Source organism: Prunus persica, chromosome G7 (assembly GCF_000346465.2).
Source record: "Prunus persica cultivar Lovell chromosome G7, Prunus_persica_NCBIv2, whole genome shotgun sequence".
Taxonomy (NCBI): Eukaryota; Viridiplantae; Streptophyta; class Magnoliopsida; order Rosales; family Rosaceae; genus Prunus; species Prunus persica.
The window spans coordinates 18,658,858-18,684,552 of NC_034015.1; the positions used below are offsets into that span (position 1 = coordinate 18,658,858).

The 25,695-nt window shown below is 37.3% G+C and overlaps 6 protein-coding genes across 7 annotated transcripts; 5 read left to right on the forward strand and 1 right to left on the reverse strand.

Annotated features, from left to right (window-relative positions):
* LOC18771825 lies at positions 175-4,122 on the forward strand. The gene is made up of 13 exons (XM_007202202.2): positions 175-328; positions 439-635; positions 744-793; positions 1,148-1,214; positions 1,375-1,447; positions 1,688-1,743; positions 2,231-2,327; positions 2,578-2,662; positions 2,865-2,927; positions 3,125-3,184; positions 3,369-3,461; positions 3,632-3,694; positions 3,815-4,122. Exons 1-13 carry the CDS (start codon positions 267-269, stop codon positions 3,917-3,919), a joined length of 1,071 nt encoding a protein of 356 aa, XP_007202264.1. The 5' UTR covers positions 175-266; the 3' UTR covers positions 3,920-4,122.
* On the reverse strand, positions 4,080-9,939 carry LOC18769343 (tubulin--tyrosine ligase-like protein 12). Its single transcript, XM_007204225.2, has 15 exons — positions 9,009-9,939; positions 8,664-8,900; positions 8,207-8,331; positions 7,884-8,100; positions 7,565-7,690; positions 7,215-7,471; positions 6,823-6,930; positions 6,348-6,489; positions 6,078-6,243; positions 5,760-5,917; positions 5,251-5,574; positions 5,008-5,082; positions 4,824-4,893; positions 4,541-4,698; positions 4,080-4,374 (listed from the first exon to the last, which is right to left on the reverse strand). Exons 1-15 carry the CDS (start codon positions 9,273-9,275, stop codon positions 4,225-4,227), a joined length of 2,580 nt encoding a protein of 859 aa, XP_007204287.1. The 5' UTR covers positions 9,276-9,939; the 3' UTR covers positions 4,080-4,224.
* LOC18771305 lies at positions 14,646-17,432 on the forward strand. The gene is made up of 2 exons (XM_007202430.2): positions 14,646-15,446; positions 16,650-17,432. Exons 1-2 carry the CDS (start codon positions 15,154-15,156, stop codon positions 17,086-17,088), a joined length of 732 nt encoding a protein of 243 aa, XP_007202492.1. The 5' UTR covers positions 14,646-15,153; the 3' UTR covers positions 17,089-17,432.
* On the forward strand, positions 17,755-19,534 carry LOC18769556. Its single transcript, XM_007203625.2, has one exon. It carries the CDS (start codon positions 18,440-18,442, stop codon positions 19,334-19,336), a length of 897 nt encoding a protein of 298 aa, XP_007203687.2. The 5' UTR covers positions 17,755-18,439; the 3' UTR covers positions 19,337-19,534.
* LOC18770719 lies at positions 20,500-23,590 on the forward strand. Of its 2 annotated transcripts, none has more exons than XM_020568240.1 (5): positions 20,500-20,787; positions 21,604-21,756; positions 21,922-22,097; positions 22,406-22,529; positions 23,115-23,590. In XM_020568240.1, the coding sequence occupies exons 1-5, from the start codon at positions 20,656-20,658 to the stop codon at positions 23,169-23,171; spliced, it is 642 nt and encodes a 213-aa protein (XP_020423829.1). In that variant the 5' UTR covers positions 20,500-20,655; the 3' UTR covers positions 23,172-23,590. The 2 variants fall into 2 exon arrangements, with proteins under 2 accessions (XP_020423829.1, XP_007204734.1); XM_007204672.2 differs by having other exon boundaries at positions 20,527-20,787; positions 23,112-23,590.
* Positions 23,734-24,783, forward strand: LOC18771739. Its single transcript, XM_007202501.2, has one exon. It carries the CDS (start codon positions 23,955-23,957, stop codon positions 24,588-24,590), a length of 636 nt encoding a protein of 211 aa, XP_007202563.1. The 5' UTR covers positions 23,734-23,954; the 3' UTR covers positions 24,591-24,783.

A 25,695-nucleotide genomic window follows, 5' to 3' on the forward strand; every position in this document is an offset into this window, starting at 1 on the left:
TTAAGTTCGAATCCCTACGACATCATAGTTGCGTGTGTTTGTGAAAAATTCCTCTCCCCTAAAATTTACAAACTATAAGGATTTAAAGTGATTTTTTGACTAAATAACATTATTTAATTGATTATTAATTAATTAATCAATTAATAAACATGTATTAACGAGCAACTCTGCGAGAGTCTGAGAGACTGAACTTCCTTCTTTATAAAGGATCAAACTTGAAAGAGAGATCGTAATTCACATAGAAATTGAGAAATCTGTGATCAGAAATGTCAACAGAGAGAGAGAGGCACGCTTCGTTGCCCTCAACGTCTCCCGAGGACAACGCACTGTAAGTCTTCCTCAATCTTCGTTGTGATTGCCACACAATGCGTGAATGTGTTCACTTTCTGCTACCTGATTCCAAAATCACTGTTTTTGCTTCCATTGCTTCACTTTAAGGTTTCTGGATATAATGCATGAGGCTCCATTGTTCGGTCACCGGAAGTCGAGAAGCCTTTTCGGAAGTGTTTTTTACTTGATTATACTCGTAGGCTATGCTTCTCTGGCTGTCGCAGCTCCATGGATTTTTCATCCCATACGCGATTTAATCCCCCAATTGCTTTGTAGTTGCAACGTCCTTCTTCTGATAGTCACAGGTTTTTTGTAATTTTTGATCTGGGAATTGTTCAATTATAGCGAATTTTACTGTTTACACATCAAAATTGAATCTTTGATGCACTAGAGCTTGTGTTTAACGTTTTCAGGCATCTTTCAGCAGTATCTGGTATACCAAGTTCAGAAAATACGCTTACAGGTAACGTTTTTGTTTAATTAGTTTTCTATTTCCTAGGATGGAACCCACATTATACACAAATACAACTTCCGAGTAGCTACACCCCTTGAACTGAAAGTTTATGTTGGTGCAAAAGTGTCATCAACACCAAAAGTTAGTTTATGGGGGATTAATCTTCCCCCCAGTTTCAGAATTGCATATTCCGAGTGGGAGTGACTCTGATAAACTTATTAAATGGATCCAGCTTCTAAACTGCACTCCTGTTTCAGTATTACTTGTCCGGTAGTATTTTTTGTGTTGGGATGCTAAATTTTGCTGTTACATAAGCTACAACTTACTTGGTTTGTTAACCACGAGATGCACGTTGTTTCACAGGGGTATTATAGTTTCAGCCAGAAGTTGAAGCATATTGTTCGCCTACCTTTTGCAGCTACTTCATATGGTATGCCGGTTTGTGTTTGAGTTGTTTCTTTGGTCTGTTTTTCCCCCTCCGTCTTGAAATATGTCTACCTATTATTTTTCTGCTGTTATTTTCTCCCTGAATTGTTTATTATTAGCATTATTATTTGAATTTGGTTTCTGATATATTGCTTGAATGTTAGGAACTGCTGCAATGTTACTTGTCATGGTCTGGAGACCCCACATCAGTTTCCTTACTCTGCCCGCAATTTTGAGGTATCAACACCAACCTATGATGCTGAGCATAATAATTTCTTAATTAGAATATGTATCTGTTATCTCCTTTCCAGTTTCTTTACCCCTTTTCAAATCCATGATTTCAACAACATTAATGATTTCAAATTCTGGCCCAGGAAATCAAGATGTCGTGTGGACTTTGGTTGGATAAATTTGATATGAAAACTAGTTTTATGAATTGGCCCACGACTGAATATTGATTACCCTTAAATTTTGCAGGACTGTTATGGTAATTGAAGCAATATGTGCCGGATCTTTTATGAGTATCTATATTGGTGAGTTTGTGTGCATTTGGGAAGTGCATTTTAATTACGAAGTTTGAAGTATTTATCAGGTTACTTGCTAGCTTACTTGGGGAACTTTCTTGGTTGTCATGCTGGAGAGTGGAGGCTTAATATGGGATCCTGTCTTATAAGGGATTTTTTCTTTTGGATCAAATAAGGGATTGTTTTTTAATCAGACCTTATTTAGGTGATTTGAAAAGCCTCTTTATTCCCTAATTTTATGCCCAAGAGATTTAAAATTCTTCCATTTTACTGGATGGAATTTCAATGAATTAGACTCACAGGGCATTTGGTATACAATTATTTCATGCTGGTTATGTGAAAAAGTTATCCTTGCACTCAAACATTGTACTTAATCCTGTATTTTTATCATATCTTGCACAAAGTAGAGCTCCAACAAGCACAGCTATATACAGAACATGAGCTCTTATATTGATTGTAGTCACATCTCATTTATTTTTAATTCCGGTGTTTCCAGGTTATGTTCACCAGTACAACTCATTAAATTCCCAGCCTGATGTCTTAAAGTCATTATATTCTCCCCTTCAACCCTCAAGTTCTTTGGAAGGTTTGAGGTAATCATCTTTTTTTTTCTTTTTCTTTTTTCCAGTGATATCCTATAATCTTGCTTCCAACCCTTATAAGAATGGAAGAGAGATACATCACAAGAATTTCTAACAGTTCATAACCGAAGATACTTGGATGAACTGGAAACTGCTATATTTCAAGCATCCTAAGGGAAGAAGTTTATTTTGCTTGTGCACATGCAAAGAGGCATATGCATTAATACTTCAACTAAAACTGATGCAATATGTGTTGTGACAGGTATCATGATGCTGGTCGACTTTCTGATCAGCAGATGGCTTTGTTGCAATATCAGCGTGAAAACCTTCATTTTTTGAGTGAAGAGGTATCTCATGGTGTATTATTGAGATTGGTGGTTGTATTATTGCACTGATTCTTCTAACATGCAGTTCCCTCAGGTTTTTGACTAATGCTTTTAGTCACTGAAGTGTGGCATGGGAAATTAGGTGTTCCATGTTTGCATATTAAGTTTTTTCTAGTCGACTTTTTATTATTGTATTATTTATTCTTATTCTAAACTTGTATAGATCCTTCGATTGCAAGAGTGCTTAAGTAACTATGAACGAACTAATGATGGAAGCACACCTCAGGTAATTAATTTCTATTATTGAAGTACTCTGTTGAATAGGAAAAGCTCTTGAAGTGATTTCTAACATGGACGTGCATATTTTAGGACTGCATGCATGCTTGCATGCCTGCCATAGTAATTTAAGCTGTGATCTTGTTTCATGCTATTTGTTATATGAAAAATGATCAAAGCAATGCTTACCAGTGTCTGTTTTTGCAGGTTGACCTTGCCCATCTATTGGCAGCTCGTGATCAGGAACTACGGACGGTTTCTGCTGAGGTAATACCTGGTTTGAATACCAAGTGGGTTTTCCTCTTGATACTTTATGAAAATTCAAAGGTTGTTAGTTTGATGCAGTTAGCTGATATCATCAGAATGAATATTTGAATGCTTCATATGTTGTTGTCTTCTACATCACATAATCAACGTTAATAGTTAACTCAGAGATATATTTACATTGCAGATGAATCAATTGCAGTCTGAGTTAAGGCTTGCTCGGTCGTTGATAGCTGAGAGGGATTCTGAAATCCAGAAAGTTCGGACAACCAACAATCAGGTATCCTACTGTATTAATTCAATGTTCAAAATTAAATATTTGGTTAATATCTGCCCAAAACCCTAAAAATCCTGTGAATCAAACCTCATGTTTATGCAGTTAGATTCTTGTATTGCATAGTTTTTCTTTATTCTTCGATTTCCTACCCATTTTAACTATTATTTGAACAGTACGTAGAGGAGAATGAAAGATTGAGAGCCATTTTAGGAGAATGGAGTACCCGAGCAGCAAAGGTATTATCATCCCTCCTCAAGTTATTTGTGAATAGCTACACTATGTCAATGTAGTTGGCTTATCATTTTTCCTGCCATGAAATTTTTGGATAACGAATATGGTGATTTGTGATATTAAAGCTTGAACGAGCATTGGAGGCTGAGCGGATGTCCAATCTTGAATTACAAAAGAAGATTCCAACGCTCAGAAGTCAATCACAATCCTCATCTGAACCAACCAAGTAGCTTGGAGCTTCATCACTTTTTCTAGACGTGCATATTTGTAATTCTCTCCCTTTCATTTACTTCAGTTTGGGAAAGAAAATTTGAGAGGGAAAATGGACACGAAGCATTACACTTGTATATAACAATTGTGAATAAATCTATCAAAACAAAGCTGTAACTCTTTTCCAAAAACCAGCATGTTATGCGGAAGGATTTGATTACAACTTTTCCATTGTACAAGACATAAGGGAATAACTTGTGGGTTTGATGGCCCAAAACTGCCGATACGCAATCCTTACAATTCTATTTGGTCCTCTATAGCTCAATTACAATGGCATAACATGAGTTGTTTCGTTCAAAAAGAGACAACCAAAGACATAATTGTAAAAGTCACGGCCTCTAATTACTTCCTTGTCTCCAACTATAGCCTCCATATCGTATTTGCATGCTCTTCCACAGTCAGGACAGTAGGTCACCTACAAAGCGGTCAAAATTGCATTATTCGCACATCACTGTTTGAGACTAGCACGAAAGTGAGTTCAGCAATCCCTAATTTTGCAGAACTTCGGACTTCAATAAGCACCCTCATTGATACTAAAGTGAAGAATCAGAAAAAGATGATGTTGCTTAAAATGCACATACCTCCAGTAACTTTGGCTGGAAAGAAGTGTCAAGCATGACATCCACCCCATACATGGCCCTCGATGTTGTACCATGCATCTCTGGATGTACTTGTGCAGCTGCCTCAAAGACTGATCGGATCATTTTCTTAACTCTCGAATGAATATCCAACCAGTTAACTGCAACAAACACAGAATCAACGAAAGAAGTTAGTCAAGTACGCTTAGCATGCTAAAAGCCTAAAAACCTTTTCTCTTGAGGGTGAAGCAAGCAAACGAATACAAACTGGACATGCCCCTTATACCTTGGTGCTCCTGTTCAAATTCCCTCACAAATTCTGATGTGTTCTTGTGATTCAATGTCCCTCGGTAGTTCTGAAAGCCATAGTGAAGTGGTTATGAAATGAATTAACATTATATAAAGTCCTGTTGAATAATTCAAAAACTGAATTATAATCCTTATGCTACGGCATGGTGTGCAGAACATACCATAACAGTAAAGTGAGTCTCATACTCAAACAAACTGTGCTGGTCTAAAGAATATTGGTTGTTTGCCAATCTAACCTGAAATGGAGATGAAAATAACTAGTTGAAAAGAGAATTCTTACAGATAATAATTCAAACAATAAAGACCTGAAGGGATGTTCTTCCCATCAACTCCACAGAAGGTAAAAATATCCATTCATGATTGGAAATCAGAAAGAACCTACTCAACAGAGACAACGTGCATACCCAGAAAGTGTCTGAAAGAAATATTTCCAAAGGGTTCATACTCCGGACTAAAACTATGTAGCGGATATCAAATTTTTTCCCTTGGAACAAAGCTGGGTGCTCAATATACTTCTGACATATCTTTGGTCCAGTCTCCATGAGCCGTATGATAGCAGATCTATTACCAGTGACAGTTGTATCTATAGTTCGTGCCATGTTCCAAGGTTTTAAGATCCATAGATTGTTAAGTCCATCTCTTTTACGTACACAATAGTCACCAATAAGTTGAGACAGATGTGTTTCAAGATTATATGTAGGCTGCAGCCATTCAGGAGATCCATGCGCCTGTTAATAGGGGGTAAAAAGATTCTGTTATTTCACTTTTGGTAAACAATTATAATAAGCAAGACGATTGTCTAGAAGGGAGAGAACTTAAGATATTTTAAACTGACGGACGATAGACAAAGGAGGATCATGTAGAAGAGTATTAACACTAGCATTTGCATCCAATGTGAATCTGGTTTCTTAACCTTCTGAATAGTCTCTGCCAAATGATGTTTCATCACAATACACGCCTCGAAAGGAAACTGGTTTATGTACTGATTGTCTGTTATTCCTGTAGCCTTCTTCATATCCTCATCTACCTGCGTACACGTCCATATGATTTCTGCATCCTTCGGATCAGTGGCTGAAAGCACCACCCAAAACCGAGAGAGAGAGAGATCGATCTATCAGAGCATGGCAACATAAAATACACACACTCAAAATATTCTAAAAGGAGAGTTCCTGAACAAGTACATAAGAAGTTAAGCCTAGAAAGTCATGCAAAACTGAACTACAATACTTACTGATTACAAACTCAGGACGTGTCAACAGTTCTTCTACTTGAGGTATATCAGTGTAAACACGTAAAGCCGAGGTTTCACTACGATGCAGGCTTCTTGTTGGACATGAATCCAACGTCAGAGAGGTTAAATTCTTTGATTTCAAGCTCCGCTGGTGCTTTTCATACTCCTGCAGAAATTAACGTCAATTAATATCAAAATTTTTGACAAGCAACAATTTGAAAATAAATTATAGCTCAAACCAAATCCTAATGTTTTATTAGGTAACCATACTCTAATAAAATAATTCTCTGGTGTATTGAACCAAGCTGTGAGTCTGGCAGAACGTTGCTTGTCCTCTCCAATACCAAAAAGATAATCACGAGTGCACTCATAACCTTTTTGAACATTCTGGATTGGCCATAATATCGAGAAGCTGAAAATAATACAACCAATAAATTATTTTAATTACCGTGGTAGTTTCTCCTACAAATTACACCAAAGACAAAGATGTATCAGTACAAATTATGCATATAACATCTCCAAGGACCTATGTAAAGGACCAAAAGGAACATAGGCAATTAAATCCATTACTCCAGAGAACCCAGGTTTCTGCATCTACCTTTCAAATTGCCAATTTTGCCATACAAAACAAGAAGAATGAAATTTCTACAGTACAATTATAAATTGGATACCAAGTTCATCTAAGAAGACGAGGAAAATTCGTAAGAAAAACAGAAAAGCAAATGGAAAAAAAAAAAATGACAACCTCACAGCTGATGCTAGTGTCCCCTCTGGCATGAAGAGAAAAGGTGCCACTCTGAAATTTGGCTCATCACTATGCCGCAAAGCTGAACCCAGCTCATCCATCACGTATCTACAAAGAACAACAAAGCAGAGGATCATCAGTTCAAAGTAAATAATTGGCTGTTTATTCATGTACGTGCAATTTATTTATTCTGTGACGATAGTGATCTCAATTATTCAAGAGATACAACAAAACACCAAACAAGCAGAACCAGAGTACAACGATATGCAATGCTCCACTATAACTATGCTTTTCTATTTGAAAATACTTTAATAATCTACCGCTTATTTCATGGACACTTTCAATGCATGAATCATCGAGAAATCTGTTTTCTTTGAGATTGAGAAACATACAGTACAGAGGTCTCGTCGATCTTCTCCTCATCTGCAAGTCGATATGTCATTAAATATAGCCACATTGCATTTATAACACGATCAGTAAGTGGCTCATCTGCAGTCCACTCAGGAAGACGTGGCTGAAGCACTGAGTCAACCACATCCTTTTCAGTTTCAAATATTTTTGATGCATTGACATCATTTAGTACTGAAATATTAGGAAGAGATTCAAGAATTTGTACAGCACTTTCTCCAAGAGGGCCAGGAATATCCACCTATAAAATAAGTTTACATTTTAATTATAGTCAAAGTGGTTTGTTCAACAAAGGAAACTTTATGCTAGGGAAAAGTATTCCTGAAGATATTACCTCCAGGGACTGTAAAGAAGGAAAATTCCTGAGTAACTGCAACAAGTCACCCACTGCGGTCTCTTCCAATGGATTTCCCCGAAGATTCAAGTATGAAAGACATGGAAGCTCAAGAGGTGTAAATGCCTAAAAAAGAAAAAGAAAAAGTAACCATATCAGTGAATGCTGCTAGTTTACCAATCATCTAAGTATGTTCTTTGACTCTAAAAATCCACCATCATCCTTTACCATGTACGTAAAATAAAATATCAGACTTTGTCAGCAGAAATAGTAAAATGGTTTATGAAAAAAGTGAGAGATATATAGAAAATGCTTGAACCTTATTGAACAAATTGTGAATACATCTATTTGACAGATCAAGATCAGTGACTTGCTTCAATGCGTTGTCAGGCTGATCAACGCTCCCTGGATTTTCCTTATCATACACTCCTCCGCAAAACCCCAATGCCCACTCACCATAATTGGAGGTAAACTTTGAGTTATATATTTCAAGATTCAGCAATTCTCGAAGAACTTTATCTGCCAATTCATCACCACTGAGTTGACAAAAACAAAACAAAACAACACAAAATCTCTCAGTAAAGAAGTGGCTCAGTTAAAGCAGACATTAACACCTTTCTGAATATTAATAAGCATGCTTACCAATTTTGTACAACTGGGTTATTGTTCAGCCATAGAGCTCTTAGATTTTTGAACTTAGTAACTTCCCGAACAACTACTCCCACATTCTCAAGCTTATTTCCACACAAGGATAATGCAAACAAACCCTGAAAGTATAAACATACTAGACTTTAGGAAAATAAAATACTGCAAGATGTTCAAAAAATCGCTAGGCGGTAGGCGGGCGCCTAGGCGTTTCTTTTTTAAATTTATTAATATTAATTTATAATTATTTTGTACTATAAATTATAAATTTATTTTGAACTGCTTGAGGAGGAGAGAGAGGAGAGAGAGGCAGCTTGAGGTAGGTTTTCTTTAAAGTCGGGGGAAAGAAAAAAAAAGGACCCGACCCGCCCAGGCCGCCTAGCGACTAGGCAGCGCCTATGCCGATTTTTCGAACACTTCTGATTGGGTTTATAGAGCTTTAGAAATGACATACTGGGCTCTTAGTAGACAAGTCTAAGGACGACAGCGTTTCATCATCGATGTCAAGGTCCTCAAGCTCCAACCACCTCACGTTCCCGTTGGCTTCAGTAATCTCATTTTCCAGTACCTCCAAAACGCTCCGTTTTGCATTGCCCTCACTCAAACGGTCCTCTTCTGACTCAGAATTCAAATCAGCATCCACACACATTATCGCCGCCATCCTCTCAGCCAACCCAGGAACTTCCATTAACTACACAACCAAACAAACCCCCAAAGATTAAAGCTTCATTCTTTTCGAATTTTTCTCGGAAACCAAACAGAGCACTAGAAAATCAGGACGGCTAGAGAAGTAAAGAACCTGCTTGTAAGCGTCGGAGAGGCGGAAAGTCCAGGCGTGATCGATAAGGAAGACGTCGGAGTGTTCGGGCATGGAGTCGGAGGTCAAAACAAGACGCCGCTGACGGCCGTCCTCGGTGGGCTCGATTTGGAAGTGGGACCCGCCATCGAAGCTCTCCGAAAGAAGCTTCTGGAACAGCTGGCGGTGCAGTGACTGAGGCAATCCCGAGGCTGCCAGAAGCAGACCGTGAACTTTGACAAAGTCCTCGTAGGTTTCGATTCTCGTCATTGGATTGTCGACTGCGTACGACGAGCTTTCACTTGCTGTGTCTGATCTGATGAGTGTACCACTGGTTTTGGCGGCTGCTGAGTGAGAAAAAAGGAGGAAGAGGAGTCTAGTTTCCAGGAGAATTTAGATTTGGGTTGGGCTTTATTTGGTTCCACAATTATTCGGCTTAATGGGTTAGATATTGGTTGGGCCCACTTTGTGAGAGTGGGTCCTTATTTTTTTAAGTATTAAAAAGAGGTAAATTATATTAAATAAATAAATAAAAATTCAAAATTCAAGACAAAAAATCTCTCACCGTCTCTTCCCGACCCAGCCAACCTCACCCACCCCTTTCCACCAGCCCCTCTCCGTCTCTGCCCCCTTTCATCCCCAGCCACCATCCCTCATCCTCCCTTTACCTTTTAAAATGATTAAAACAATTCCCACCTCCCCCCCTTCTCTCCAATTATGATCTGTAGCCATCATTCTCGATCTGCCATGGAAAGCCAAGAAGGAACTCAACAAGCCCACCTTGTTCTCAAATTGGGATTTTGTACACTGTTTTCTCTACAATTAATGGTCGAGTGGTCGATTTATTCATATTTTTTAGATCTTGACTCTCTCTTGGTTTCACCATAGAATGAAAAGGAAAAATTGTGTTGAAGAAGATTAACATTGGATAGATTGGTTGAATGGATCTCGCAGGGGAGGGGTAATAAATAGAATATTTTAACAGTATATCTTGTACTCTATAAATAGAACATTTTAACAGTATAGCCGCGCGGCTATACTCTATAAATAGAATATTTTAACAGTCTAGCCGGTCGGCTATACCCTTGAAATAGAATATTTATAGAGTATAGCCGGTCGGCTATACTCTATAAATAGAATATTTTAACAGTATATCCCCACGGCTATACTGTTTTAATAGAATATTTTACGAGTATAGCCGTACGGCTATACCCAATATTTTAAAGGTCTAGCCGTGCGGCTATACCTTTTAAATAGAATATTTTTTACTATAAATAGAATATTTTAAAAATATAGCTGCCGGGTATACCTTTATAAATAGAATATTTTAAAAATATAGCCGCCGGGTATACCTTTATAAATAGAATATTTTAAAAGTATAGCCGCCCGGCTATACCTTTTAAATAGATTATTTTTACAGTATAGCCGTTCGGCGGTACCTCTTAAATAGAATAGTTATAGAGTATAGCCGTTCGGCTATACGGTTTTTTAGAAATTTTAAAAAAATTGCAATATAATTTAACAGTATAGCCGGCCGGCTATACTGTTTATTATAAAATTAAAAAGAAAAGCCCATATTGTCTCTTCTGGGTCGGGTCAGGTAGTCTTGACCCAACCTGAGAGGAATAAACCAACGACAACGATCTGTTTGTAAAGTCCATGTCGTTTGCTGGAACTCCCTCCCTTCTTCTGAATATTCAAACGACAAGTCATAACCATTCTCTCTCTGAGTCACTGAAGCTGTGTGGTAGCGTAAGTGGCGGGTGAGAAGTTGCTGACGCTGCAGATAGATGGCTTCCGATGGACTTGGCCGAGCTCGTGAGTGGTATCATCGTGCTTGAACAGCTGAACTCTAAGCCTCCTGTAAGTAATTACCCAGCTTTTGAATAGATTAAAGCCAACCCTTCTAATGCACTTGTTTCAGAGTTTTTCTCACGTACTTTTTGTGTGGTTGAGTCGTTGACATAAATTTTTTTATTTTTTATAATCATTCTGTTGATAAATTTAAAAAACTAGTTCCGAGAAGCATTTTCTATTGTAATTCTCTTTCAAACTTCATATCTTTTGCAATTCAAAATCATCATCTTGTTGTTTTAGTAGAAAAATAAAGAACCCAACTGTGAAAAATCGGCCTAGGCGGCTCCTAGGCGGTTGGCGGCAGCCTAGGCGATTCCTAGGAGGTAGGCGGATCCTAGGCAGAGTCCAATTCCCACTTTGCAGCACCACAAACAAACAATACATCCTTTCCGTCACATCTACAATTTATAATTCCACCCTCACCACCAGGACAGATCTCTATCCTCTTTCTGGAACAAGTTTTCCAATTAAAGCAAAATTTTGAAAACATGTAATGAATTATCTACATGATGAACAAATGTTCTCATACGTAATTCATTTTTTTCCTTCTTTTCGTTAGGGCTAATATATATTAGTGTGTTGCAAAATACAACAGGGTGCCAATTTCACTGCCTCGTTGATCAATTTGAAACAAGAAATTGACAACATCACCATTTCAATCCCGACACAGATGTTCCACTCTTGTTGATCAGATACTCGTCGTCTTGGTTCGACAGATGAACTCCTTAGTTTTCAGATAGGCCAAAGCGAACAGGAACCCCAAAGTCCCTACAGTATACTTCATGGCCTCTGGCTTGTCAATGACTTTATATCCAGACCACTTGACCCTGTTATCAGTCTTGGCACTCTTGCTGCCACTGCCTGATGCTTCTCAGGACCTGCCGTGTTTCTGAATCCCATGGACTTTGCCACAATACCTTCTCCTAAGGCCGCTGAAACAGAAACAAAAGAAAAAAAAAAGGAATAAGTGCCATTGACAATGGCATTAACTTCTTACAGTAAGTATGGAAGCGGAGCATATCATATGGTTTAAAATGGTGAGTTAGGCCTTATATATATCCGTCTGCAAAGTTCTTATTCCCGGTGATGATGCTCTTCTGTGACCCATCACCACCGTATATGGCAACATTTGGCATCTTTTTTGTCACAATCACAGTCTCATCATAAACTCCTCCTTTAACGTAGATGATATATCTGAATTTTCATATGGGTAAAAACAAACTAATAAATAAAGATAGCAAGTGTGTGTAATTATTTGGATCTTGACTCTCTATTGGGTTCACCATAGAATGAAAAGGAAAAATTGTGTTGAAGAAGATTAACATTGGATAGCCATTGAAGGTTCAGGTTCAGCAGACAAACGCTGCATCAACACAAACCCAATTCAAAAGGCCAAAATCATTTTTAGATCCACTTTTCTTCATCTCGATGTTCATTTTTATATTTGTTAGATTGGTTGAATGGACCTCTCTGCGAGCCATGGCTGCTTTGGGGTTTCGAAAGAGGGTGGGGCGAATGGATCTCGCAGGGAAGGAGTAACGTATAGCCGTGCGGCTATACTCTTTAAACAGAATATTTTAAACGTATAGCCGTCCGGCTATACTCTATAAAAGGAATATTTTAAACATACCGCAGCGCGGCTATACTCTATAAATATAATATTTTAAAAGTATAGCCGTGCGCCTATACCTTTTAAATAGAATATTTTAACAGTATAGCCGCACGGCTATATACTTTAAATAGAATATTTTAAAAGTAGAGCCGCCCGGCTATACCCTTTAAATAGAATATTTTAATAGTATAGCTGCCCGGCTATACCTAGTAAATAGAATAATTTAAAAATATAGCTGCGCGGCCATACCCAGCTCTGCATTTCTTTTTAAATTACTTTAATTAGTATTTTAAAATGTTATTAAAGAAAAAATATAATATAACTTACGAAGTTAATTAAAATATTTAATACTAATTATTCCCTAAAGAAATAGATTAATGAAAATGTAGAACACAAGACATTTGGATGTTAAAAGAAACAGTAAGAACGGGGTTCGCTAGGTTCATAATGTCTTTGAATGCGAAAAACATACGAATCTGGTACTCGCTTCCAAACGACATGAAACTAGAGGCAAGAAAGCTTGGGTGATTTTTTCTTTCAATTCATTTGAAATTTTGGAAGGGAGGAACGGGAAGGATAATCCGGACCCAAATCTGAGCGAAACAGGGTGAGAAACTGGAAAGGAAAGGGAGATGATGCAAGGGAAGGCAAGATTCAAAGTGTCCGGGAGAAATTTAGATTTGGGTTGGGCTTTATTTGCTTAGATAGTTGTTGGGCTTAATGGATTGGATAGTAGTTGGGCTCACTTCTGGAGAATATCTTGACTTCAATTGGGTCAAAGTCAAAGGCAGAAAGTCAAAGAAAGAGACAAAAGATCATTAGACCCCAAATTCAATTTTCATGTGGTTGGGCCCACTTTATTACGAGGCTTCTTAAAAATCATCTCTTTCGTCCCCTAATTTCTCCTCATTCAATGGAGACGTGCAAAATGCCCCTCATCAGCACTTGCTATGTGTTTTTGGAAAATTCGATGTCCAAACTGTCACTGCTGTAGGTACTGTTAAATGCAGTCTGATATTTGGATTACAGGGATTCAAGAGATTTGTGGTCACTCACCGTTAAATGTAAATTCAACGATTCACTACTTTTACATTCTTTTTAATAAACTTTTTTGAACAATTGGATTAATATCTAACGGTGGGTGACCACGATCTCTTAGACTTTTGTGGTCCAAAAGATCGAGATTGCTGTTAAATGTTATCCTCCCTCCTTTTTTTTTTGTCGTGGATGCAGATTACTTTAATGTTTTGTGTTTTAACTTCATTTTGAGTGCATGTTGCTTTGCCTAACAACAAAAGTTGCACAAAAGATTACACCATTGACTTCATTTTTAGTGAAGACCTACTTTCATCCAACACAAAATCTTAAAGTTAAAGATAGATGCATTCAGTCGTAAACTATGAGTATCAAAGTAAATTTAGATGCTTTTATGCTTGTACAAGTTCAATTCTAGAATGTTCGAGTTTACAGATTATCATATATTTGTCCTTTTCCTATAGCTTTTACTTTCGAGAAGCATTAGAACATATAATAGAACAATAATGTTATTTGTACCATATTTACTGATCATCTCTCTAATAGAGGTGACTCCTATCATTATATATGCGACATGTCTGTATTAGAGAGAAGGTCAGTAAATATGGTACAAATAGCATGTGAAGTTCTACAATACATGATCTTTATTCTAAATTTCAACTCGGCTCATAAAAATTCGAAAATGTTATGAATAAACCACTCTTATATTATTAAACGTGTTATTTGTATATGACATAATACCATATACTATAGTGATAAATATTAACGAATGTACAATGGCTTTTCGAATCTCTCTATCTTGTTCTCATGAGGAGAGGGACACAAATGATAGGTGCACAAACAAAACACTATCACCAAGCCACATTATGAGAGAAATACAAAGAATAAGTATTTACACAAATATATACCTAAGAATTTGTACCCGATGAGAAGGCATAATAGAGATTTTTGTGGTTACCAAAAAAATATAATTATTAAAAGATTGGAGATATTATGGAAACCATGTCCTGGTGAAACCTGCAAGCAAAGCATAAATCAACCAATGTGCTAGAATCTATGATCATCATCTTTTTCCTTTTTGGTTAGGATGGATGAGGACTTTGGGCGCTTGCTAAGAGCAAAGCGTAAAGAAATATTCATCATTATCAAAATCACAGCGGGGCCAGCCATCACCATCACCATCCCCATCACATTCACACACAGACAGAATCAACCAGATCCTTGTTCAGCATCAAAACACCACAGTTCATACCATGAGCCGATCACACACAAAATCTCCCCACACCCCAAAAGAAAATATTTTAAAAAAAATTGGATAAATTAATAAGCAGATAACTCAGTTTACTGTTCCCCATATTCCCATATTTTAAGTTCAGGTTCAAATCAGGATAAGGCTTGGCCTCACTCATTTATTCTCTCCTTTTTTCTTTCCCTTCGCTTAATTTATCCATATTTCAATTCAGATAGACTTTTCTCAGAAACAGAGTATATATTTATATGAGAAAAATGGAGAAAATATCGCCACCCCATGTGCTCTTCACCAGCTATTAATAGCCCATCTCAGTCATTTCTCTTCTCTCTGTTTTCTTTCAATCCAAATCCACTCTTTTTTCTGTGCAAGCTTCCAACTTTGAACCAGCCCACATGCCTATTGCTTTAGACAGAAATGGTGGTGGCGGCAATATGATCCAAAGGCCGAGGTTCATCCACGGGATGCCTTGTCTCTCGATGCACGACTCGTCGGAGAACAAGGGCTTTGCTCAACATCGTCGTTTGGAGCAGGACTTGGACTCTTGTAGTTCGTCTTCAGTTGGTCGGAATAGTGATTCGTCTGATGGGTCATCGGAGGGCGACGACTCTGGTGAGGCTGAGATTCAGAGCTCGTATAAAGGACCTTTGGACACCATGGACCAGCTTGAGGAGGTTTTGCCTGTCAAGTATGTTATTTGCCACCTTTTACTTTGCTGGGTTTTTATTTACTTTGGATTTTAATTGGTTGCTTTTGTAGTTTTATTGAATTAGAGAATTGGGTTTTCGTAATTTTGGTTGAAGTTTGATGCTTGATTGGTTTTTGGAGAATATTGCTGTTTCTTATTGAACAAAGACTTGAGCTTGAGTATTATTAGCATCTATTGTTTTGCTAATTATTCAATAATATACAGAAACCCCCAAAAATTGGAAACAAGAGAGAAAGCGAAGCAGTTATGTTTGAAGCTTAGCTCACAAGTGTTTCATAAATTTGGATTTGTTTGTATGTTTTGTATGGTTTTCGTGAAGCTAGAGGAAGTGAGAAGAATATTAAATGTTTGAGCCTTGTGGTAGATGCTCTTGTTGTTTGCGTTTTGAAAATTGGAAAGGGAATTCAATCAAGGCACGTTGTTGTTTCTGTCTAATTTTCATTGTGTTTTTTGTTTGTGGTTCTTTGTTGTCATTTCAATGTTTTCTTGCTTTATGTCTTTACTATCCTCCAATGATGAAAAATGTTCGAATTTAGTTTTTCTACCTTGTCTAGTCTTCTCAGCAACCAAACAGAGCTTTAGAAAAACTTTGAGGGAGTCCTAGTATGGAGGCGATATGTAACCTTAGATAGTATAGTTCTTTTACGCTTTCCGTCATGTTTTTTTTATTTCTTGAAGTTTGTTGACATAGAAGCCTGAATTAATGTTCAATCTATCTGTATATTACATCCGTCTTTTTGGCAGAAGAGGAAAGATGAGTTCTTGACAGTCAGTCTCTACTAATAATTTGATTAGTTCAAGTTTTGAACTTTTCTAATTGGGAGCTTTAAACTAAAAATGAGAGGGTTTCATTGTTCAAGAAAATGCTCAATGGTTAAAAGAATTTCTCAAAAAGCCTGAAAAGGAAGGCACTCCACACTCCTTCCATGCTTTGTGCAAGTTTTTGTTAATTGTTCTTTGGTTTGTGTCATGCATGAATGATAATTCGTCTCTGTGACAAATATGTAGCCATTATTGTAGGAGATCATTTCCACATGATTTAGATGAATCTCTTTAAGATCATTATACAAACTACATTCTCGAGAAACATATTTACAAGTATGATTGGACAATACTATACTATCTTATCTTTTCACGCATATGATTTCTAATATGCTTGTGATGTCCTCCGTCTCATTTCAGGAGAGGCATATCTATGTTTTATAGTGGCAAATCAAAGTCCTTCACAAGCCTGGAAGATGTCTCGTCTGTTTCTTCTGTTAAGGACCTTGAAAAGCCAAAAAATCGTTTTATGAAGAAGCGCAAGAATTTATTAGCCCATAGTAATTATAGGAATTGCAATAACCCTTTGAAGAATAATGGTGCAGTAAAGAGACCAACTGCTAACTCTAGTCGAGGTTCATTTCTTCTTGGGGAGAACTTGAGCAGCTCAATTTCACCACCTCCTACTTCCTGTCTTCCACCTCTGCATCCACCTCTACATCCAGACAGTAAAAGATCTCCTGGTAATGGATCATCCCCACCTCCTCTTCGACGGAACTCTCCTTGGCGGTCGTTCTCTCTGTCTGATCTACAGTGTGTCGCTGCAGCAACGCCTAACATAACTGGCTTGGAAATTTGAAGTGTCAAGAATCTACTTTGACAGTTCAGGTTTACGTTTCGTTTTCACGATTCCGGAAGAATGTTGGTGGTGTTGAAGTTTCAGTCTCATGGGTTTTCCCCCTGTTCTTGCAGCATCTGCATACCAAGCTATAATGTTTCCCACATATAGGCTTTAGTTGTTATGTTGATGACTGCACTGCGTCATTTGTATCATACTAGGATCACATTTATGTTTCTTGTTCCAAATTTGGGAATGTTCGACTTTTTTTACTGGACAGACACAAATATTTTGACATAATTAAAAATTGCACCGACTCATATAATTATATGGAAGCCATTAAAACTCCAAGTGCATCTTTTAAACGACAGAATGATGTTAATTTTTGAAAAGCATTTCCAAGTATCATCTCTAGAGGTAAATTCATATTGAGGATATACATTCAATTACAGAAATGATGTCATTCTGTTATTTTCCTGATACATAAACCCAATTTAGTTGATCAAGTAATGCTCATCACTGCCAATTCATTGAGAGCAGTGCAGTAAAGAAGTGAATACAAGTCTCTTCTTCAGAACCACCAAAGATTTCAAATCAGTGTTTTAGGATTTTGGTCTTTAAACACGCATTCAAACTACAACTATTTCAATTTAAAAGAAAGAAGAATCTTCTAACAGCTTAATTAATTCAGCTGCAGGAAGAAACAGAAAATGCATGAGAAAGAATGGTTGCAAAGTCTTAGAATTAGTTGCATGCAGTGCCGTTTTACGGAAAAACAAAAAAGCTGCAGTTTTTAGCAGATAGCCAACTAAGAAACAAAGTGTTAAGGTACCCACAGACCTTCAGGCATTTGTAAAATCTTCACAGGGCCAAAATACAAAATTTCTCAGAACCGGGAAGAAATTTAATGACACCAGGCAAATATGCCATAAATTTTTTTGTAAGCACATGAACTTTTGTCTTGCCATATATGATTTCTTGCTTAAAAGTGATGTCTAAAACAACAAAAACCTCTAAAAACAGACAAGAAAATTGATAAGAACTGCATTATGACAGCAGTGCCTTTAAATCAACTCGGGACCAAACTCTGAACTCATATTTTGGTGCTGCTGTCAGGTGCTCTCTTGACCTTGGTCATACAAAACCTGGTTGCATAGAACCAGGCCTCATTCATTGTGAGAAAACCAGCCCAGCGTAAGAAAAAAGCTTCCAGGTTTGTTTCCGAACTTAACCCACATTGATTTTTGTGATCAAAATCTTGTCTTTTTTCTTTCATCTTCCTTTTCTTCAACTGATTTTGGAATCTGTATGTTGATGTTACCAAAAAGATAGCAGGGTCTTAGCACATTTTGGTGGAGGAAGGAAGCACAAAATGGATTCTTATACTTCTTCTCAGTTCGTGTCACAAGAGGGTTTCAAACTGTTTCATTCCATTGACAGAGATTTGTACACCATCTTGGCAATTCACCTCTGCAGGGACCCACTGGAGTCCATGCAGGTCATGGCCCTCTGGCTCTGGTTGGAGAAAGTTGGGTTCAAGAATGCTGTGAAAAAGATCCTATCTTTACCTTTCATTTTGATCAATGAGCTTGCAGATGAGGCAGTGACATGCCTCAACATAATCAATGGCACCCATTTTTCTTTACCATTTGAGGCCAATGACATTCCTCTCCTCCAAAGCTTCATGGAAAAAGAAGTGTCCCTCCAATTTTTCCATGAGAATCAGCAAGCTGCAGCTCAAGGTGTCACCAAAGCTGCCAACATTGTGTGCCTCCCAGCATTTGATGACATTATGAAGCAAGCCATTGAGATAAATTTTTCCCAAAACTCAGCAGATCACAGCCAGGTGATTTTATCATCATCATCTTCTTCATCTTCATCTTCATCTTCATCTTCATCTTCAATTCAACAACAACAGCTACAAGCTTTGCCCCAAATTCTGGTGCCACCAAACGAGAGGACCATGTTTGTGACATTCTCGAAAGGGTACCCAGTACATGAGCATGAAGTGAAGCAATTTTTCACAGCAGCATTTGGGGATTGCGTCGAGTCTCTGCAGATGCAAGAAGTGCAGCCTTTTGAACAATCTCTGTTTGCTCGTGTGGTTTTCCACTCCGCATCAACCATTGAAGCCATACTCAGTGGGGCGAGCAAGGCCAAATTTACAATCAATGGAAAGCATGTGTGGGTCAGAAGATTTGTGCCAAAACGCGCAAGGTCTTTGCTTCCACAAATGCCGTGGCAACCAATTTCCCCTTTTGGGCCATAGTTGTTTAGAGGGGTAAATTTTGTATGGTGAACGTGTGCTAAAATAAACGAAAGTTTACCTTCTTACCTCTTAAGCAGAAGTTGTGCCCATATGACGAGTTATATTTTAAGATTTGTACATTCTTTGTGCATATTTTGAATGGAAGGTCACATTTGATCATTGGGATAACACAAAAAATGATCCCATTCAGGATAGTAACAAAGTAAATATCTTTTGATTACTTACAACTTTGGCATGGAGTGAATTTAGAAGTTGCCTTTATATATGAAAATTTTGCCTACCATGTCATTGTATCAACAAATCATCTACCATAGTTAGACTAATTTAGGATATAAAGAACCTATTACTTTTAACAAATTATATGTATCATTATTCTGGAATGCAAATCAATTTTGTGATCGGATCATGTTGCATGTTTAGTTCATAGCACACGAGAATAAATGCATTTAAGCAATTGGATGAGGTCAATAAAAAAAAAAGGTGCTATGTAGTTGTGTGTGTTCAAAGGGTCGTAAGAAAGCAAAGGTTTGCACATGGGTCCGACACCTACTTAGTAAGGCAAAGATGAGTTCATACAAGACAACGCACCGATGTCTCCTCACACTTAATAATCTTCTAGTTCTGAAGTCCTACAAACTATATAACTAACATCTTGACAACCTATTTTGTTAGGAAACTTGAGCACAAAATTTATACCCAACAAAGGGGGAGAGTTGTACACGTACGTTATCTCAAGCTTGTTGGTAGATATGCTATATTTGAGTCATATAGGCTGCGATATCCAATCCAACTCTTGTCAAAGGTTCAAGAAACATGTGTCTTCAAGTTTACTTTAACGACAATGTCATAACCAAATAAATGGAAGAGTTTTGGACAATTCGTTTGCGTATGAACCCCGAAAAAAAAAAAAACATAAACTACCAAAAGGTTTTAACTTGAAATCATTAGAAATTATTTTTTTTCTTTTTAACAAACAAACTTGAAATCAATTCTTTGTAGATTGAGAATTGATGAGATAATGGTGGGCCAGAACATTGTAGAAGTCATGGTGGGCCAACGTCAACGCAAATGAACTAACATCTTATTTTGACAATTTGGACCATGGCCGAAGGGTTGGCTCCACAGCCTCTACTATTATTAATTGGACATGCCCGATATTTTCTAAATGTTGAATGGTATTTCTGTAAATTCAGTTTACATTTCATCAAACCTCTCCCGACTCTCCCTGTCCACTCTAACTCCATTTCTCGGTCCAGAAGCAGAGAGCGACTGAACCAAAGCATCGTCCGTACAGTTTACAGTTCTTAATTTATCAAAAAATGGACTGGGGTTCGAATGGTGAAGAACCCACTTCCTGGGAAGAGCTTTACAGTATTAATTTGATACCATCAGAGTTGTTTCTCAAGTTCCGGAAAGAAGTGCAAGGTTTAAGGGTCGGCCTCAATTTGGAGGTATATGCATATATTATATTTTCTTCACGGTTTTTAACGGTTATATTATGTGCCCAGTTCAAATGGTTTGAAATTTTCGATAAGCCAATGCTCAATTCTCTGTTTGCTATGTTTAAGGAGTATTTACTTTGCTGGGTTACTCTCCATGCTGGCCACCAGATGTCCTGTTTTTGTGAAGACTGGTGTTTGAATAAAGTTTGGTTTGGAGAAAGTTTTATTTTTTATGATGTGTATGTTTTGAATTTGCAAACTTTAAACAACCCATGAGAATGATGCTATTCAACAGGGGAGCAGACACAGGGTTAAGTGGAAGACAATTGTGGTGGTGTAGGATAGTAAAACTGTGTAAACACATGCTACCTTTCTGGTGCCTTATATACAATTCTGGTGTTTGATGCATATGTTGGGATACACATCCCGGGTTAATCATATATGTTTAAAGGAGGGTGCTTTACACATTTTGAAGTGTCATGATATGACAAAAGAAAAATATTATATCTAGATGGTATGATTGTGTCTTTTTGTTGCTTGTGGATTGGTTTTTGTGTCCTAGTTTGCAGGTTCTTCTTTTCTTTTCTTCTCTTTTTCTCCTGATGTTTAAATACTGGATTTCTATGTGCTTCATAACGAGTAACTGCAACATACTTTATAAAATCTTAAAACTTTCATTTACCAATAAAAATGTCCTGCAGTTATTGTGTATACATTTTTTTTAAAAAAAATATAAGCTGCTATGCATAGAATCTTAGCTAGAAATATTAACTCATATTGAGTGCTTCTGAAAACTGATTCATTGAGGTCATTATTTTGGTTCAGTTCTATAATGCTCCATGCAATGAGTTTCAAGGAAAGCTTGTCTTGAAGCCCTTAGCTCCTGAACGGATGTGGAAGTTCATCTATGAGCCTATCCATCAGGATGTTCGTATTCTTTCAAAAAAGATTCCTCTAACTGGATATTTGAATCTCCAGGTTTGATGCTTTCAATCTGATCCTTTATTCAACGCCCCACCCAACTTTCCTACACCACCAAAGCATATTATGAATCCTTTGCACCATCTCAAGCACACTTGGCTTAGCATATACCAACCTTACTAGTATCATAATAATCACACTGCAAAATGTTGGAAAAAGCAGGTTGGAGTAGGCCATAATTTTCAAATGAATGCTACTGGATGGAAATGGAAACTTACTACATGTTTTGGTGGAGATGGTATATCTCGGATCCGGAATAAGACATCTCTCGGTGTGTGCCCTGGTGTGGATATGCGCTTTGGGTGGAGGGCTGATTATGTACTTCCAGAAGTTACTGGGCAAGTACCTTAGTCTTGTATGCATTTAAGAATGTAGAGATTTTGCAGCCTTACAATAGTCAAATTCAAAGTACTCACTACAAGAGAGAGTCAGTATATCAAATCAAAGTACTCACTACATTAATGTAGTGAGCTTTCAATATATCAGTATTTCTATTTTCCTTTTCTGTGAAGGTTTTACTGTTTTTTATTAGTTAATATATAACTTCTTGCTTTTTAAACTACATGCAGTTTGGTTCTTCTTTCTGTTTTAACTATTTCTTTGATTGATTAATTATGGTTCATGGTTGAAACCTTGAATTAATTAGGGCTCTGGGCACTGGTGAACCATGGTTCAACATGAACTCAGGAAAGTTGCAAGCATCATTAGATAGAGTTGAGACCATTCTAACCTTTACTGACATCTACAATTTCTACAAGCCTAAAGACCAGGTATGACTTGTTGAGTTTAATCACTTAATAGATGATAGCCAAAAAATTTCTGTATGTAGGAGATTTTCCCAATTTATTTCTTCTAGTGAGTCATGCATCCATAATATTTGTATGAAACACTTATGAGAGGTTTATCAACTAAAACTCTTGATCCAATATCTGGATGAAAGCTGTAGCTTTCAAGTATTTTGGTCACTCAAACTTTTATTCTTCAACTCAAACATGAAAATTCACTTTTGAAAGTGTACTGATTTCCTAGCTCTTATTGTGATTCTGTTTGTTTTTATTTGATTGGTTGACACCCATGTACACCATGGACATCCTAGGCTGTGTAGAACATGCTAATCCGAATGAATTCTCTTTGTTTTGCTATGCCTTTTTCAAATCAATTATTACTTGATTCCATGCGTGTTGAATTTGTGAACTTGCCTTTGTGTAGTTTAGATATCAGAATCTCTAATGGTACATTTGCAATATACAACTGATGGGTATGGATAAGATGGGTTTGGTATTAATCTGTTACAAAGTAGCTCCACAGTTTGATTTTACAACGCATTTTTACTTTGCCAAAAAAATTTTCAGCAGGATCAGCAGAGACCTGAAACTGATGTCACAGATGTAACTACTTATTCAAGCGGTTAGCCTTCCTCAATATGGAGGGACTTTCATGCAATGGGCTTGTTTATCACGCAATGCCATCAATAGGGGAGAGGGGATCGTATGTCCATGGATCAGGATGCTGCAGATTTACACAAGTACTTGTACATGCTGTTATTTCCTTGAGCTGAGTGTAGTTGCACACCAAATGATGGTTTATCTACTTTTGTTCTTTTGCTTCATGTAAATGATATTTAACTTTCAATCTGTTATATGTTCACCTGGTCCTCTATCTTCTTCCTGGGTGATACCAATGCTTTTATATAGTCCTTGACATGAGTTGAAATTCTCTTCTTGGCCCTAATTAGATGCCACCAGTCATGTATTTTGAAAAAGAGTGCTGTTGTAACCCTTCATCAAAGTATTCATTTCACTTTGAAATATTAGTGGCTGAGTTAATTGATATGATTTTTTCAATTAAAAAAAAAAAGAGGTGATATTTTTTTCTTTTTGGGTTGAGAGAAGCTGGTGCGTGGGATTAGTATTTGATTGGGTTCTGATTTGTTTTGATAGATCAATCAAACGGCTCAGGTGGATTAGTTTCTGTTCATTACTGTAGGCCTTAGAATTTGAAACCCTGAGGAGGGAATATAACGTCAGTCGAGGACGACAATGGGCCATCATTCCAATCCAAACCTAGCCGTTGTAGACTCAACGGCCAAATGCCATTGCCACCTACTATAAAAATTCAAAATCTTCTTTCCCACCTCCACCTCCAAATCAAAACCCATTTGATTCTCTGAAGCAATTCAAACCTGAAACCCAGAAATGGCTGCCTCGAAATCCAATCTTAGGAGCTCTTGTTCCTTCCCAAATCTTCTCCTCTCATGTTTGAATTTCACTCTCTTCATACTCTCTGTCACTTCTCTAGTTCCTACTATCCTCCTCAGGATGCCCCCAACGTCAATGGGCATGGCATTCCTGATGATTTCTGGCATCTCAATTCTCTCCTCCTTTGTAGGCTTCTACTCTCAGCTCACCCACCTCTGCTTCATAACCCATGTTTCACTTCTCCTTGCCTCACTGATCGGACAATTGCTTGGCATATTGGCCTTGTTTACCAAAGAGCGTTCTACCATTTCAATGCTCAAGTCGCCCCGGGACCTGAAAGAGGCCAAGCTTTTGGTGAGGTTGGAATGTGGGGTTCTGATGGCAATGTTGATGATGCAGATGGTAGTACTGGTGTTGAGCTGTGTGGTGCAGAGCTGCTGGGTGAGAGAGTATGAGGGGTTGGAAGCTGAGAGAGAGGCCATGACGAAGAAGAGGAGCCGGCGAATCGCTAAAGTTCAAGAAGAATCCATTGAAAATGCTGCAAAGATAGCTGAGGTCAAGGCCAAGGATTTGGATGAGAAGATGAAGAACAAGTATGGACAGTGGGTGAAGACTGGTGAGTTTGAAGGCTAGGGGGCAGTTTCTTAGTTGGAGTGTGTGTTGTTTGTGTTCTTTTCTTTTTTGGGGGGGTTGTTCACTGTGGTTGACGCCATTGGGGGGCATGTGATGTAAAGCTTATGACTTGTGAGTGTTATTTTATGTATTTTGAAGTGTTCAACATTTGTTTACAGAGGAAATTAAACACCTCCATCCCCATCACTCAGAACTCCATGTGATTAAAGTCCACGTTTTCCTTAGGTTTTTTTTTTTTTCCGCCAGTCAACTTCTCTCCTAAATGAGAGAAAAAAGTTTTCTGTAATTTGCCATTTAAAGGAGAGAAAAAGGGTAAATGTGAAAAGAAAAATAAAAGGAAGCCTTTTCAGTCAAGTAAAAATGACTCGGATTGAATCTTAAACCATGAAAGGAGAATTCTTCAATTTATGATTTTATGATTCGATTGAAAGTCAAGTATATAATTCATTTCCCATGAAGGAAAATGTAAAAAGAGAACTAGTATTCTTACTTTGGAGCACAATTCATTTTCTTTTCTTTCGATGTCTAATTCAATCACCTACTAATACTAATCCATTTTTCTAGTTTTCGATGTAAAATATGTATTGACTGGATTTCAACTGTTTTTTCAGTAAAGAAGAAAATTCTAACGAATCATTCTTTCATCGAATATAAGGTCTTAAAAGAAATTTTCAAACACATACAATCATTTAAAAATCACACAAATAGATATAACCTCGTAAAATTATTAGATCGCCTCATTACACTTTACACTAAGCTCACGTTTATAGCACACTCTTCTACAACTTTTTCTTTAACTCTTCACAAGATTGATTTCATGGATATCCAAGAAAAAAAAAATTAGTAAAGAAAAGAGCTAGGTCTTATGACTTCTGTAAATAAGGATTTTATAACATAAACCCAACAAAAACAAAAGGTAAATAGCAATGTTACAAAAGAAAAAGGAAAAATAAAAGGACAAACCGCGCAAATAAAGGAAAAATATAAACAAACCAACTACCTGGAGCAACTACTTTTAATATGATCGAACGGCTCAAAATGACATTGGACGATCGGATGGACAGAGAGCCATTCTTCTATGATTTTTATTTTGTTAATTATAAAA